The sequence below is a fragment of the Buteo buteo genome, chromosome 19, assembly GCF_964188355.1.
Source record: "Buteo buteo chromosome 19, bButBut1.hap1.1, whole genome shotgun sequence".
Classification (NCBI taxonomy): Eukaryota; Metazoa; Chordata; class Aves; order Accipitriformes; family Accipitridae; genus Buteo; species Buteo buteo.
Genome location: NC_134189.1, coordinates 23708321 through 23721763, shown reverse-complemented (window position 1 = coordinate 23721763; position 13443 = coordinate 23708321). Strand labels below are relative to the sequence as shown.

Genomic DNA, 13443 nt, shown 5'->3' with positions numbered 1-13443 from the left:
TCATCTCTGCTGCCATCACATGGCCGTTGCATTCTGCTGCACTTGTAGCAGCCCATTTCCAAGCAGTGAGGAAAACGTATGCGCACATCCTCAGTAGCAGGTATCTGTTACTACATGTTTTAGTTCCTTGTGTGTTTGCTACCTCCCTTTATTTTGCAACCAACACCTTTAGGTTCCAATCTGACCTTCTGAAAGGGATGATCTTCCTGAGAATGTAGGATTTGAGATTACAGATAAGAATGCAAATCTGTCAAATCCAAGGTCCCAACTTGCACAGAAGCCAAATTGCTGATGTCACAAAAGAAAAACATGCATCTCCTGTAATGCAGCTCATTCAGATAGTACTTACTGTCAAGATACATGTCTGTTCTTTATTATATCTTACATGACCTTTAAACATACTTGCTGCTTCTCAGTTCTTAGTTTATTTTCCAAGCTCCACAACATGCTGGATTTTTGGCACAGAGGAAAAGGAGGGGAGCATGGAGGGATGTAAAAGGTTTGGCAGCACTCGAGTCAAGATTTGTTCATGTGTTTGACCTGTAAATTCTTGGTTCCAAATTCTAAAACATTCAAGGCAACAGTACTGTCTTTCCCCTGACCCATTCTTGCAGCTCAGTCTTTGGGCTTTCTTCCTTCTTCTGCTTTCAGTGAATTTTATATAGAATTTCTTCACACCTTATTTGATTAAATCCCTCACAAAACAAAAGAAAAATCCACACTTTCCCCATTTTACATAAACGGGAGATGACTCAAACAGCAGTTTGTGAATGCTCACATAGTACATAAATGTGAGAATTGGATTACAGTGTTACATCCCTTCTGAGACTCTTCACAGAAGTGACTGTTGGATGTCCAGCATTTCTGCCCCAGAAGTCACCGAGAGTTTTTGGGGGCTCAATGTCCACAAAAGAAGGTCTAAGACTTTCAGATGTGACTAGTGACTTTGGGTCCATTGATCATCCGATGGCTGGCCCAAATTGCTGAAAGGGGAAAGGCAGCACCAAACAGGGCCCGCAGGCAGTGTCTTCGCGTGGGCAACTTGAGAGGGAATCTCTTAAGAGTTCCTGTCATCGCTGAAAGCGTCAGCCTTTTTCTTTGTATGAAAAGCAAACATGGCTAAGTAACAGATGTAAAGTGTAAGTAGTGTCAAGGATTATTAAAACCAGAATGTTTCTGACCCAGGAGTAAAGGTCAGGAGGGCACCTGTACTCCAACCCAAGACCACCACTTAGGTGGGGTGTAAGTAAGTGGTATCTGTATCATTTGGATTGTAGCTTGACTCTAAAAATGGACTTACTCTTTACTTTCTGTTTGTCTTATATGCAGAAATTCCTTCTGTTCATTCAGAGGAAGAAGCTCACAAGGCACACAGGGAACCACCAGTCAGTTCAGAAACAGTTATATTGCGGTAAGTCTCTCAAAGGCCCCTTAAAATTTTTCCCCATCCCTGTGTAGCACAGACACCTGATGCTCCCCATTGTTCCAGAGGGACCAAAGATGATGATAAGGAGTAGAAAACTGTAATAAAATGATTTAGGCCTGTGTTTCAGTCTGTGCCCTCTGGGAGAGGATCCCATTGCAACAGAAGTATTTCTGTCCCTTTAGGACAGTGTTTCCATTAAGCCAAACTTTGTTCTTTGTGAAGTAAAGCATGTGGAGCTTGAGCTTGTTGGAAAGAGAGGTCCTTGCTGTTACAGATCTGTTGCTAAGATTTGGATAAGCCATCTCTGGTGCTGTGCTCTTCATTCACTCTTTGTTTGCAAATCGTTATTCCCTGACAGAGAGAAGAAACCTGCAGACGCAATGGAGAACTTCAAACGCCGGCACTCCAGATTGATCAACTCCTGTAAGTACCTTCTGCCTGAAGTGCTGTGGCAGACCCCTCTCCTCCGTCCTCTCTCACCCTTGCAGTGAGCACAAAGGAGAGGGGCTCCTGCCACACGGTAGCAAGGAGGGAGCGGAGCATTAGAGAGCAGTGTTCAGTGGAGGCAGTGAAACCAGAGTCCTGCAGTACACTCAGGCAGCTGGTCAGCTTTGCTTATAGGAGATGCATGTGGTCTAATGTATTCAGTTGTCCTAATGTGAAACAGTAACAGAGTTTTCTTCAGATTGAAGCAGAGGGCGAGTAGCTGCTATAGAAAGTATAAATGTATATGCCTCTCTTCACAGCAAGATTGCTGTATCAGGAGTACAGTGATGTGGTTCTGAACAAGGCCATTCAAAACCAGAAGAGAGTGGATTCTTTCACAGAGGATATAGAGTCGAGTTTCCCAAGCTCCCCCAGGCTACGGAGGAAAGTGCTGTCTCCCCAGGACTCATATTTGCAACGTCTGTCAGTCTCATCTAACGCGTCCCTCTGGCAGGACATCCCCATGATACGGGGCAGCAGAATGCTACTCAATATGTCCCGTGATGAGCAGAAGCTGCAAGAGGTAACGGACAGATGTAATAAGGTAGATCGGTGGTCTGTAGTCAAGAAAGAGTCCCCAGAAGGGTGGTTAAAATGGAGAGCAAAAATTCTGGTGTGGGAATGCAGGTGGTTGAATGCAGAGGTCACCTCTACTCATGTAGGCAGTATGGGGATGTGGTACCAGTGCTTGTGAAGTAGCACAGCGCTGAATTGTAGAGAAAAGGAGCACTGAAGGATGGACTCTGGACCATATCAGTAACTTCATGAAAACAGACATGGGGAAACTGGAACAAGATAAAACAAGGAATTTTGAGCATGCTCAATGCAAAAGAGAATATTAAAGTAGAAGACTTCCAGCATTCTCCTACACATAAGCTTATGAGAGATGCTAATAAAACCACAGTGAATTGTCGTTCCTGTGGTAGAGTGTGAGTTTACCAAATTGACCTGTCTGAGCTGCAGGGCTGAGAGGAAACAGGAGGACATATGGGTTCAGCAAAATGGTACATAGAGAAACTGGGTAAGGAAAATGAGAGGAACTGAGAAGTGGATGGGAGGACCCAGAGAGAGAAGCGAAAACAACAGCATGGGAAATGTGACGAAGGAGAAAAACGTGAGTGACGTGGATGCTGGAAAATTTATGGGAGCATGTAAAACAGGGAACCTAGTGAAATTGGAGTTGAGGGGGAATAAAAAGGAGAATGAGAGCAGGTAGCTATTTTTCTTTTAAGTCATACCACAAGCCTGTCTTCTAAAGAAAGAAAGACTATATGTAATGACATGCTTGCCCTTCATTCCTAAAGCCTCTCTTCTGTAATTACACACTACTTACATCATGTACTGGGTGGTTTTCTTGCTTTGCCCCTGCCTCCTCTCCATGAGATTCCTCACAGACTTAGGTAGTCTAGTGATGCTGTGCTCCTTTGTTTTATTTCTCAAGGCCAAGTTTGAGTTGATAATGTCTGAGGCTTCATACCTGCGCAGTTTAAATGTGGCAGTGGATCACTTCCAGCGATCAGCAGAGCTCCAGGCAATGCTCACCAATCAAGAGCGTCAGTGGCTTTTCTCCCGCCTTCATGATGTACGCGATGTCAGCGCCAGGTGAGATATGGCCCTTTGCTTCCAGGGCTAACACCCTCCATGAAGCACAGACACAGCCCGTCATTTCCGTCAATAACATCTCTCACTCCTGTTCTGCATGTTCACTGATCTTCAAGGTAGATACACAAACACAGCACTTTGTGATTGCATACCAACACTGCCCTGAAAGGAACACTCACCTTTTTAGGTGACAGGGCAGTGTAAATCTTGGTGTTAAGTCCCAGATATTATAGCACAATTGTGCACAGAGCTCATTGTAGGAGATCAGAATGTTCAAAATCCCACTGTAGCCATGTGCTATTGGCTTCAACTACCACTACACTTGACTAGCTCAAACCAAATGCAGCTCCTGCCAAATACAAGACAAAAGAAGCAGCTGCATGAGACCTGACCAAAAAAAAAAAAAGAGGGAAAAAAAAAAGTAAGTTACAGCCATCACTTGACAGAACCTAATGTGAATCAATTGAGCATAAGTCATAAAATGTAGACATGACCCCACATGCAAAGAATCCTGTATGCTGTAGGATTCTGTTCTGCTTTTCTCCTGCAAGGTTTGGCTACATATATTGCTAAGCTAGTATGGTTTGCTGCTACCTTTTCCATTTCTACTAGTGGAATTATTCTGGTGATGTCTTAATTTTCAGTTGTTTCCTGACCATGCCTCTCAAGAACAGAGGTCTTTCCTTGCTGATATCTAGCCCTAAATTGTCATCGTACAGGCATTATGCTTTCTTTAGAACTAAAGAGCTGTCTTGTGCTTATATGTGGGCTGTCAGGATTTTAGAGGACTGAGGCCATTCCAGCTTTATTAAATGACACTGATATTTCCTTCTCCTTTTATGGCACCACAACCATGTGCTGCAGTTTCCTCTTTGACTTGGAGGAGAAATTTGAGGAGGACATGTTCACCTTCCATGTGTGTGATGTGGCTCTGAAACATGCCCCTGAGTTCCGCAGGGTGTATCTACCATATGTAACAAACCAGACATATCAGGAGCAAACCTTCCAGCGGTTACTGTAAGTTTTCTCATTTTTTGCACCTTTCTCCCCCTTACTTCCTTGCTGCATCTTGAATATTCACTCTTTCAAATGATGGGGAATGCTGCAGGTACAGGCTGTTGGCCAGTGCTCACTACACCCCCAGAAGAACAGGCAGGAACCTTCTTCAATTTAGTGGCATTTGGGACAGCAGGACAGAGCTGCATAGCATAGCATTGGAAAGGGAATGAATAATTAATATCCGATTCTGTTGCAGGCTGTTCTCTCTGTCTACCCTCTACTGAAGAGAGCAAAAAAGACTGTCCTGGATAATGGTTTTCAGTCTGTGGTTTTCAGACTACTAAGAACTGGAAAGTGATAATTTCAAGTGGAACTTCCAACCTCAACCATTTTGTGATTTCTGTAATTAAGAAAAATATGGCTGCTGTCAGTAAGCTTCAACTTGCTACCCAGGAGTCTTAAAAATGGATTGAAAATCCTGGGGCCAGAGAACACTGTTGGTCTCTCTTGCTCTGGGTGGTGGAGTGGAACATCTCTTGCCCTCCTCTTCTGTACCCAGTGGCACAACCAAGCATTAATCAGGCATGGGCCTGGTCCTGAGCAAGGTTTCCTTGCCACTTCTGCACTGCTTCCCTTTGTAACAACTCAGTTCCAGTGAAGCTACAGTGATTCCAGGAGAAGACACTGTTCCCAACAGGCTATTCAGGCACTGTCTGTGGGTGCTGCTGACGGGGAGAGATCTAGTCTCGCAATTGATTCCCTTCAGGGAAGGCTCAGTTTCACACAGAAAGGACCTCAAGGATATTGTCTAGGGCACGGTCTACTGGGCTTACAACCTTTTTCCCCATCTCTTCAAGGATATGGATGGGATTGGCTATTCTGGTGGCCAGTGCCACTCTCATACCATTAGCCTTTTTATCTGCCACAGCCCAACGTGGAAAACTGGATGGCAGTGGCTGTGTCTAAGAGGGTAAAAGAGACATTAGGGGAGAAGGCAGCTTCTCTCAGGAGTAGCAAGAGGGGAGGCAGCTGTTTCCAGACCCTGAACACAGCCCCTGGAGCTGGACTGTTCAGTGTAAGGAAAGAATACAAACCACCACTGTGTCTGTGAAAGATGCCCTACTGATAGAGGGGAATTGAAACGTAGATGTTACTTCTGGCTTTTATACCAGAGGGCTGTGGCAGAAAGAGGAAAGATATAATAATAGTTGTACTGCTGTCTTATAGCTGTTAGAAGCCCATACTTGCTCTTCATCAGCGGAGTGGCGTGGTTTCTTGACATCTCTTGCCCCAGGGACAAAACCTGACTGTTGGGACTACTCCAGCACTCAGCACTCACTGAAATCTGATACTAAGAAGACTATTTGCTCTGATGCCTCGATGTCTTCTTTCTTTACCGCTCCCACAGAAATGGAAATGCAGGGTTCCAGCAAGTCCTAGAGAGACTGGAAAGTGATCCAGTGTGCCAGCGGCTCTCACTTAAATCCTTCCTCATCCTCCCCTTCCAGCGCATCACTCGACTCAAACTCCTTCTACAGGTAATTGTGTTGATGCTCTGCTTTCCTACAGTTTCTCTCAAGCTGACCCTTCCTCAAGTGTGAAAGTCATATAAATATGAGCTAGCTCCAAGCACTGGGTGGACGGACTGCATACAGCCCTTCATGCTGTATCTGTGACAAGTTTGGCAAGATGTTCTAAAGCCACTCTGTTGCGTATATTGTGAATAATGCCTTTGCAAAAACAAACCCGTTTGTCATTGTACAAATGCTTGCTATGCATTAGACCAGAACCATGAGTTGGATATGATAGCCTGTGTGAGGCAATGCAGTTTGTATACTGATTAGGACTTTGTTGCAACACTACTTCAATTATACTGCAATAGATAATTTATGGAGTCTTCTCAGAACATGTTGGTTTACATTTTATTGAACTTTTTTGGCTTCCTGCTAGGAAAACAAAGCAAGGGTTCCTTGGCTGCCCTCTGGAAGGCAGCCTGTCTCTACTCTTTGCCTGCAACATTGACAAATAGGAGCCTTCCAGACAGGGAATAAGCAAGTCCCTAATGAATTAGTTTTGAGCTCTTTTAATGAAATTCTTCTTTTTGAGTATTTGAGCTTTTTTTTGATAGGAGAATAGGAGTATCAGGCAAAGAACAATTCTGTGCGTAAGGCCATTTGTGGTTCCATTAGTGGTTGCTTCCTATGCCATGTAACTTGTACGTGATAGTTAATAGGATTTAGATTTTCAAGGATGCCCTGTTCAATGCAGCTTATCAGTGACATTCTGCATCTCAAATTTCTGGCCTTGTTATCTCCACATCTCATCACCTACTACTGCTTTAGTTTCCACTGAGGCTGGCATCTTGGTGTTTCCTTGTTTCTCCTACCCCTTCCAGATACATACGTCCAGCTTTCCCTGTTTGCATTATGAAAAACATCTTTTCTCACACAGAATATCCTGAAGAGAACTCGGCCTGGGTCTGAGGAGGAAGTGCAAGCAACGCAGGCCTATGATGCACTTGAAAAGGTAAGGCCATCAACCCGTTCTGCAGCCCTCCAGAAAGGGACCTGGGGGTTTTGGTGGATGGTACCCTCAATACAAGTCAACAATGTGCCCTGGCAGCCAAAAGGGCCAACTGTATCCTGGGGTGCATTAACCGCTTGAAAGAAGTGATTGTCCTGCTACACTCAGCGGTGGTGAGGCCGCACCTCGAGTACTGTGTGCGGTTTTGGGCTCCACAGTATAAGAAGGATGTAAAAATGTCAGAATGTGTCCAAAGGAGGACAACAAAGGTGGTGAAAGGACTAGAAGGCAAGACTTGGGAACGGCTGAGGATACTAGGTTTGCTCAGCTTAGAGGAGACTGAGGGGTGACCTCATTGCTGTCTACAACTTCCTCATAAGGGGGAGCAGAGAGGGAGGTGCTGATCTCTTCTCTCTGGACACGAGGGAATGGCTTAAAGCTGTGTCAGAGGATGTTTAGATTTGATATTAGGAAAAAGCTCTTCACTGAGAGGGTGGTCAAGCATTGGAACAAGCTCCCCAGGGAAATGGTCATGGCCCCAGGCCTGACAGTATTCAAGCCTGACTGTTAGGTATATAGTTTAACTTCTTGTTTGCCCGGTGTGGAGTCAGGAGTTGAACTCTATGATCCTCATGGGTCCCTTCCAACTCAGGATATTCTGTGATTCTCCACAGCCATGTTGCATCACACAGCTGCAGGGCACTGAAGTGGCCCAGTCCTTTTCATTGATCCTCATCCTTGTCGAAGGCCCTTGTCATTGATCCTCATGAGTAACAAATTAGTGTGTTCATGTGACTCTCCTGCATGTGCAGGGGTTGCTGTGAGCAGAAAACACTGAAGCAGGAGCCAGCTGGGATGCGACTGAACCTGCACCAATGATAACAAACTACTTTTTTCAGGACTCGCTCTTTCCAATTTCCTAACCACCATTTCACCTTTGTGTTCCTTACCTTTGTCTCTAACTAGTGATCAACTCTCACACTAGCCCCTGCAAGAAAATCTTGCTTTAAAAAAAAGAAAGCATGGCAAGACATGACTGTACTCTTGCATCCCTTCCTCTATCCTGTTTTATTACAGAGACCAGATTTAAAGTCTTCTGGGACAACTTATCTAAAATGTGTACAGCATCATAAGGTAGACTTGTTCCTAGCTAGCTCCTGTTCTGTCTAGTGATGATTTGACCTTCTTGGAGTGTCGCTCCCTTTCTTACAATATCTCCCCTGTTCTCCACCACAAACCTAAGGACCAGTTCAACATGATGCGTACCTCCTTAAAGCTCTTAGGACTGCACCTGTGTGCTGCACTGCAGTCTGAGGTGGGTGGGCAAAAGTTACACACTGAAGTCCTTAGACTCCAGCTGTATTCAAGTCAGCATTATCTCTGTGATGCTGTTATGTGGCTGCCCTGTATGACCTCAGGCAGCTACATAGGCAGCTTACAGGCTGAAGTACCTCTGTTTCATTGTGTCCTGTCCTCACAGGTACTGGTAACAAGCTCTGGGTTGTGGAAAATCGGGGCTGATGTTTATCTAATCAGCCTCCTGTGTTTACAGTGGAGCATCTACTAAGAGCTGCTTCCAAATGACCAGCAATTCAACCTTTGTCACCTGAGAGAGATGTCTCTAGTATTCCCCCCAGTATCCCAAAGTTAAAACGATACTTATCACAGAGACTTCATCTAAACATTATCTTCCTTAAGAAAGAAGGATGATCATTGTAGGTATGGAGAAGTTTACTATGCTCGCCTGGAAAAACACTTTTTTTGCAGGAGGATGCCTAAAGAATTGTCACTTACGCTGACTCTTGAGTGGCTCCTGGAAGTAGTACTGATCCCACCAGGTACTTCTGCTTCCACCTCACTGATCGTCTGTTTTCCTCTGCAGCTCATCAAGGATTGCAATGAAAATGTCCAGCGCATGAAGAGCACTGAAGAGCTGATCTACCTCAGCCAGAAGATTGAATTTGAGTGCAAGGTGAGCTCGTCCAATCCCTTGGCCTTGCTCTAGCCTAACATATTTTCTCTCTTTCCTCACAAAGTCACTTCCACTTACTTTTTGTTTTCCTCTCCAATATACACAGAACTGATGAACCAGAATATCATACACAAGTCAGCTCTTCATCAGTGCTTCCCTTGCCCAATCGTTTGTGTCAGCCTTCAGCTGAAGGTGCCTACAGTGACTTATGCCTGTCCAGTTGGAGAGGTGAAAGCACACTTCCTCTAGAGAAAGGCGAAAATGCAGATCCGAAACTCATGGATACTGATTTCCTTGTACGTGCTTGACATAAATGTTTATTTCTGTCTTGCAGATATTCCCACTCATCTCACAGTCAAGGCGACTTGTGAAGTGTGGTGAGTTGACAGCACTGGACTTCAGCACCCTGAGTCCAAAATGGAAAGTCACCACTCGTCCCATCTACCTACATCTTTTCAATGACTGTCTGCTCTTGTCTCGGCCGAAGGAGTGAGTGCTTCAACACAATTCTTGCTGCCCCTTCTAAAATACCTGTCTCTTTCTGGGTCTGTGCTTTGGTGAAAGAGTCCTTTCCCTCTGCCTGCCAGCAAGTGGCAGCATTTGTCAAGTCACTCTCCTAACCCTACATTATGTGAGTATCATGCAAGTATGTGGAATCTGATAGTCCCAACTCTTAATCACAACATATGCTAATATAATAAGATATCTTCTGGTCCCTAGTGCCACACTTTTATTCTGTCTTTCCATCTCAGTAATGTGAAACACTTTAATAATAACAACTTATTCTAGTTTTACTTGGTAAAAAATTTCTTTTTGAAGGACAGTATGAAGATTAGTGAATATGCAAATCACTGGTTTGTTAAGAAACTAAGAGAGTTGTTGGTTGGTTGTGTTGGGGTTTTGGGGACATGGTTTCTTTTTAAGCTGTAAGCTATCAGATAAAATTCTGACAGGACAGAGCTTAGTATTTCTACCCTTTTCAGTAAGTCCCCTCTCTCTTCTTTGGCCTTCTGAGACTTCTAGCAAGAACAAAGCTTAAGGTGCCTAGAGCAGATGAAGACTCATTAAAAGCTTTTTGCTTTCCCGACATCAGAAAACAACATGGACTCGCTTTTGTAACCCTCATCACCTTAAAACTCACAACTTGTTTTGTTCCTCCTCTTTACTTGCAGGGGTGGACGTTTTGTTGTGTTTGATCATGCTGCCTTCTCAGATGTGCGTGGGGAGAAGTGCGAGATGAAACTGCATGGAACAAACAAAAATGTTTTCCGTCTCTTTCTACTTCAGAATTACCAGGGAAAGAGAGTGGAGTTTTTGTTTCGTACAGAGACACAGTAAGAGCTCAAGGTTACCCTCAGTATAACCTGTTACCATAGCCAGACACTTCTTAGGAGCCTGATGCTTGTCCCTCAGCTACCCAAATTCTGAAATATCAAATGCAGCTGCTGAGCAGAGGACTTGAAAAACATCCTCTTGCCATAACAAGCCCCTAATGAACCACCTTGCTCCTCTCTCATCATAGCTGCTCATACAGTACTACCATGTTATGTCATGCCATCAGCCTCCAACAATGGGAGTTTTTGCCTTTTCCCATCCCCTTTCTCCACTTCCACTCTGTCTGCTTCCCCTAAGTACCACCTCCCTGACCCTGCTGTGAGCAAACCTGTACACACACCCCCCATTTCCCATCACCGGACTGCTATCCCTCACATTGAATCCTGACACCTATCTGGTGATGTTTTCCAGCAGTGAGAAGCTGAGGTGGATCTCTGCTTTGGCTCCTCCGCGAGGAGAACCGGACCTCCTGGAATGCCCTGGTGAGGCTGCTCTGCTACTACAGCAATGGGGTGGGCTGGCTCAGAGGAGTTGGAGTCACTGTGAGGTGGAACATCCCAAAAATGACTCCAAGGCAGAATACTTGCCTTTTTGTAAATAAAGATGATGCTCACTGGGCTTTCCCTCAGTGCCAGGTTCTGCCAGTTATTTTATCTATTTTTACTCCTCATATTAGGTAGAAGACCTGTAGTCCCTCCTCCAGTTCTCTGCTCTTTAGTGTTTGGGCAGTCCCTTATCCCCTACCTCCTCTGGGGCTGACACACACAGGTTTACAGTTGCTTTCTAGTATAACATTATGATTTTTCCTCCCCTTTAGATGCACCACAGGTTCAATGCATAAAGACTTACAAGGCTCGGGAAAATGATGAACTGGCTTTGGAGAAAGCAGATATCATCATGGTTATGCAGTACAGCAATGATGGTGAGCAGAATGAACAATGGCTACCTTAAATTACGGGTAGGAAGTTACTCTAGTACTGTAAAGCCTTAACACTACAGTCAGGCTTTAGAAGGAGCCTCTCGTTTGTGATTTTTGGATTGAGAGGATGAAGAGACTCTTCATCTTCATTAAGACACTTTATTTGGAAGCTGAAAGGGAGTCTTTTTTTTTGATCTTAGGGCTTTGTTGGGGGGGGCTTTTGGGGAAGAATGAAAAAACATTTGACTATTTTGTCTCATGTTGTGCTTTTCCCCACACGGCAGGATGGATGGAAGGAGTAAAACTTTCAGACCGGGAGAGAGGCTGGTTCCCCTCGGAACATGTGGAACTAATCTCCAGCAAACATGCGCGACAGAAGAACCTGAAGGAGGAACAACGTGTGAAGAATGCCAAGCAGCAGGTCTTCTGCAAGAAATAAGACTCTACTTTGTTTGGACCTGTACAGTCTCCCTGCCATGGGGAAACCATCTTTTTTCTATTGTGCCTCAGAAGAAACACCTCTGCAAAGAGCATAACACAGCACTTTGACAGAACTGGGTGCTTTTTGCCAAAGAAAGCGGGAATTCAATCAGGAAAAATCATTCACTTCCTGTGTGTCACCAGGACTACGGCAGCAGTAGGAGGAAAAAAAGTTGCATGTATTGCTTGCTTTGTGGTAATAGGGAGGGACTTTACTCGGACAGAGGTCTGGGATCTGGACTTCGGAAAATATATTCCTGGTTTTGCCACTGACAAGTTGCAGGACCTTGGGCAAGTCACTTCAGAATTCTGCCTCAGTTTTCCCATCTGTGAAATGGGGGTAAACTTACCTACCTCACTGGATGTTGTGAGGCTAAATTCACTAGTATTAGCATACTAAGAGCTTTGAGTTCCTGAGAAGGAAGGTGCTAAGTGCAAAGCACAATAGACTTGAGACTCTTCCATTTGAATATCCTCTTGATATCTTGATGGTATTGATCTCCATAGTGTAATTTCCACTTAGAACAATTTATCTATTTGATTGTGCAAGTCTACTGGTTTTTAGATAGGCAAGTATTTCATTGTACCTAAATTTAACTCGGTCTTGGCATACTGTTAAGAGTCCTTGACAGCATTAGAAAATCCACTGGAGTTAAGCAAAGTTTTTGGAAGCCACTGTGATGATTTCCCCCACCTTAAGAGGTATCAAGCTGCAGAATCTGTTTCACAAAGGTCACCTCTCTTCTGAACAAGTGTCCCAATAAGCCATCTGAAATGACTCTTTTTTACTCTGCCTCGCACTCAAAGTAGAACAGTGACTTTTGATAAAGATTTTTATTTCATGTTGGTACATGCCCTGTACAAAATAACCATGACTAGGCATATGCAATGAAGTGGCACTTTCCTGCTGCTCTTAATTTGATAGCTGATGTGGTATTGCATGCACCATTTTGCACACTTATAGAAAACACTGAGATATTTAGCCACTGTAGATAAAGTCAAAATATGTACCAGGGACTTTGTTCTTTTTTAGAACTCTCTGGTTTTAAGTCCAGTTTACATGCAGTCCTGCTTTTGTGCAGAACCTGTCTATTTGAGGATATGCCTTCAACTGTAAAATACTGTTTCTATGTTAACGTGTTTGCGTTCAGTTCAGTCAATGCAAGATCAAGGGAAAGAATCAATACACCAAAGAAAGCAACGTGTAGCCTTCTTGTGTTTAATATATTTGAAGAATTAGTTATCTTCATTTCTCCAGCTTTCTGTCTCTGTAACATTCTGCCTTTAATTCCCATTTACCTTGTATCTAGTATAGCTTATTACAGCCTATTTATATCAATAATTTTAGCTGGATTAAAAAAAAAAAAAAGTTGCTTTTAGTCCTAATAAACTCATGCACTTCTCCAGTTAAACAACTTTCTGCTTTCCTGTTACTTAGGTTTTCATCTCAGATATAAGTAATTCAATTTTTACTGAATATATATTCAGTATTTTCATTATTTTTTCCATAGAACTCTCCTTTCAAAGTGAATATTAATTACAAATAGCTATACTTAGCTGAGGCAGTGAAGAAAGCTTGCTTTACCAGCCATGCTGTAGGATTCTTCAGAGTGTTATCACCAGCCCTGAAGTGACTGCTGCTGCAGGTTCCATAGTGGTGCTAGTCATCAGTATATCAAGGTAAGCTAAAGGGATGACCAA

The 13443-nt window shown here is 43.8% G+C and overlaps 1 protein-coding gene across 1 annotated transcript in view; it reads left to right on the top strand.

Annotated features, from left to right (window-relative positions):
• ARHGEF5 (Rho guanine nucleotide exchange factor 5) overlaps positions 1 to 13143 on the top strand; it is a 36986-nt gene extending 23843 nt beyond the window's left edge. The window contains exons 3-15 of the mRNA XM_075051680.1: positions 1330 to 1411; positions 1785 to 1849; positions 2173 to 2435; positions 3354 to 3514; positions 4379 to 4531; positions 5922 to 6051; positions 6965 to 7039; positions 8919 to 9008; positions 9343 to 9497; positions 10181 to 10342; positions 10755 to 10825; positions 11161 to 11265; positions 11547 to 13143. Coding sequence (XP_074907781.1) covers positions 1330 to 1411; positions 1785 to 1849; positions 2173 to 2435; positions 3354 to 3514; positions 4379 to 4531; positions 5922 to 6051; positions 6965 to 7039; positions 8919 to 9008; positions 9343 to 9497; positions 10181 to 10342; positions 10755 to 10825; positions 11161 to 11265; positions 11547 to 11701 — 1667 coding nt within the window. The 3' untranslated portion in view covers positions 11702 to 13143. The remainder of the gene's footprint in view (positions 1 to 1329; positions 1412 to 1784; positions 1850 to 2172; positions 2436 to 3353; positions 3515 to 4378; positions 4532 to 5921; positions 6052 to 6964; positions 7040 to 8918; positions 9009 to 9342; positions 9498 to 10180; positions 10343 to 10754; positions 10826 to 11160; positions 11266 to 11546) is intronic.
• The last annotated feature ends 300 nt before the right edge of the window (positions 13144 to 13443 follow it).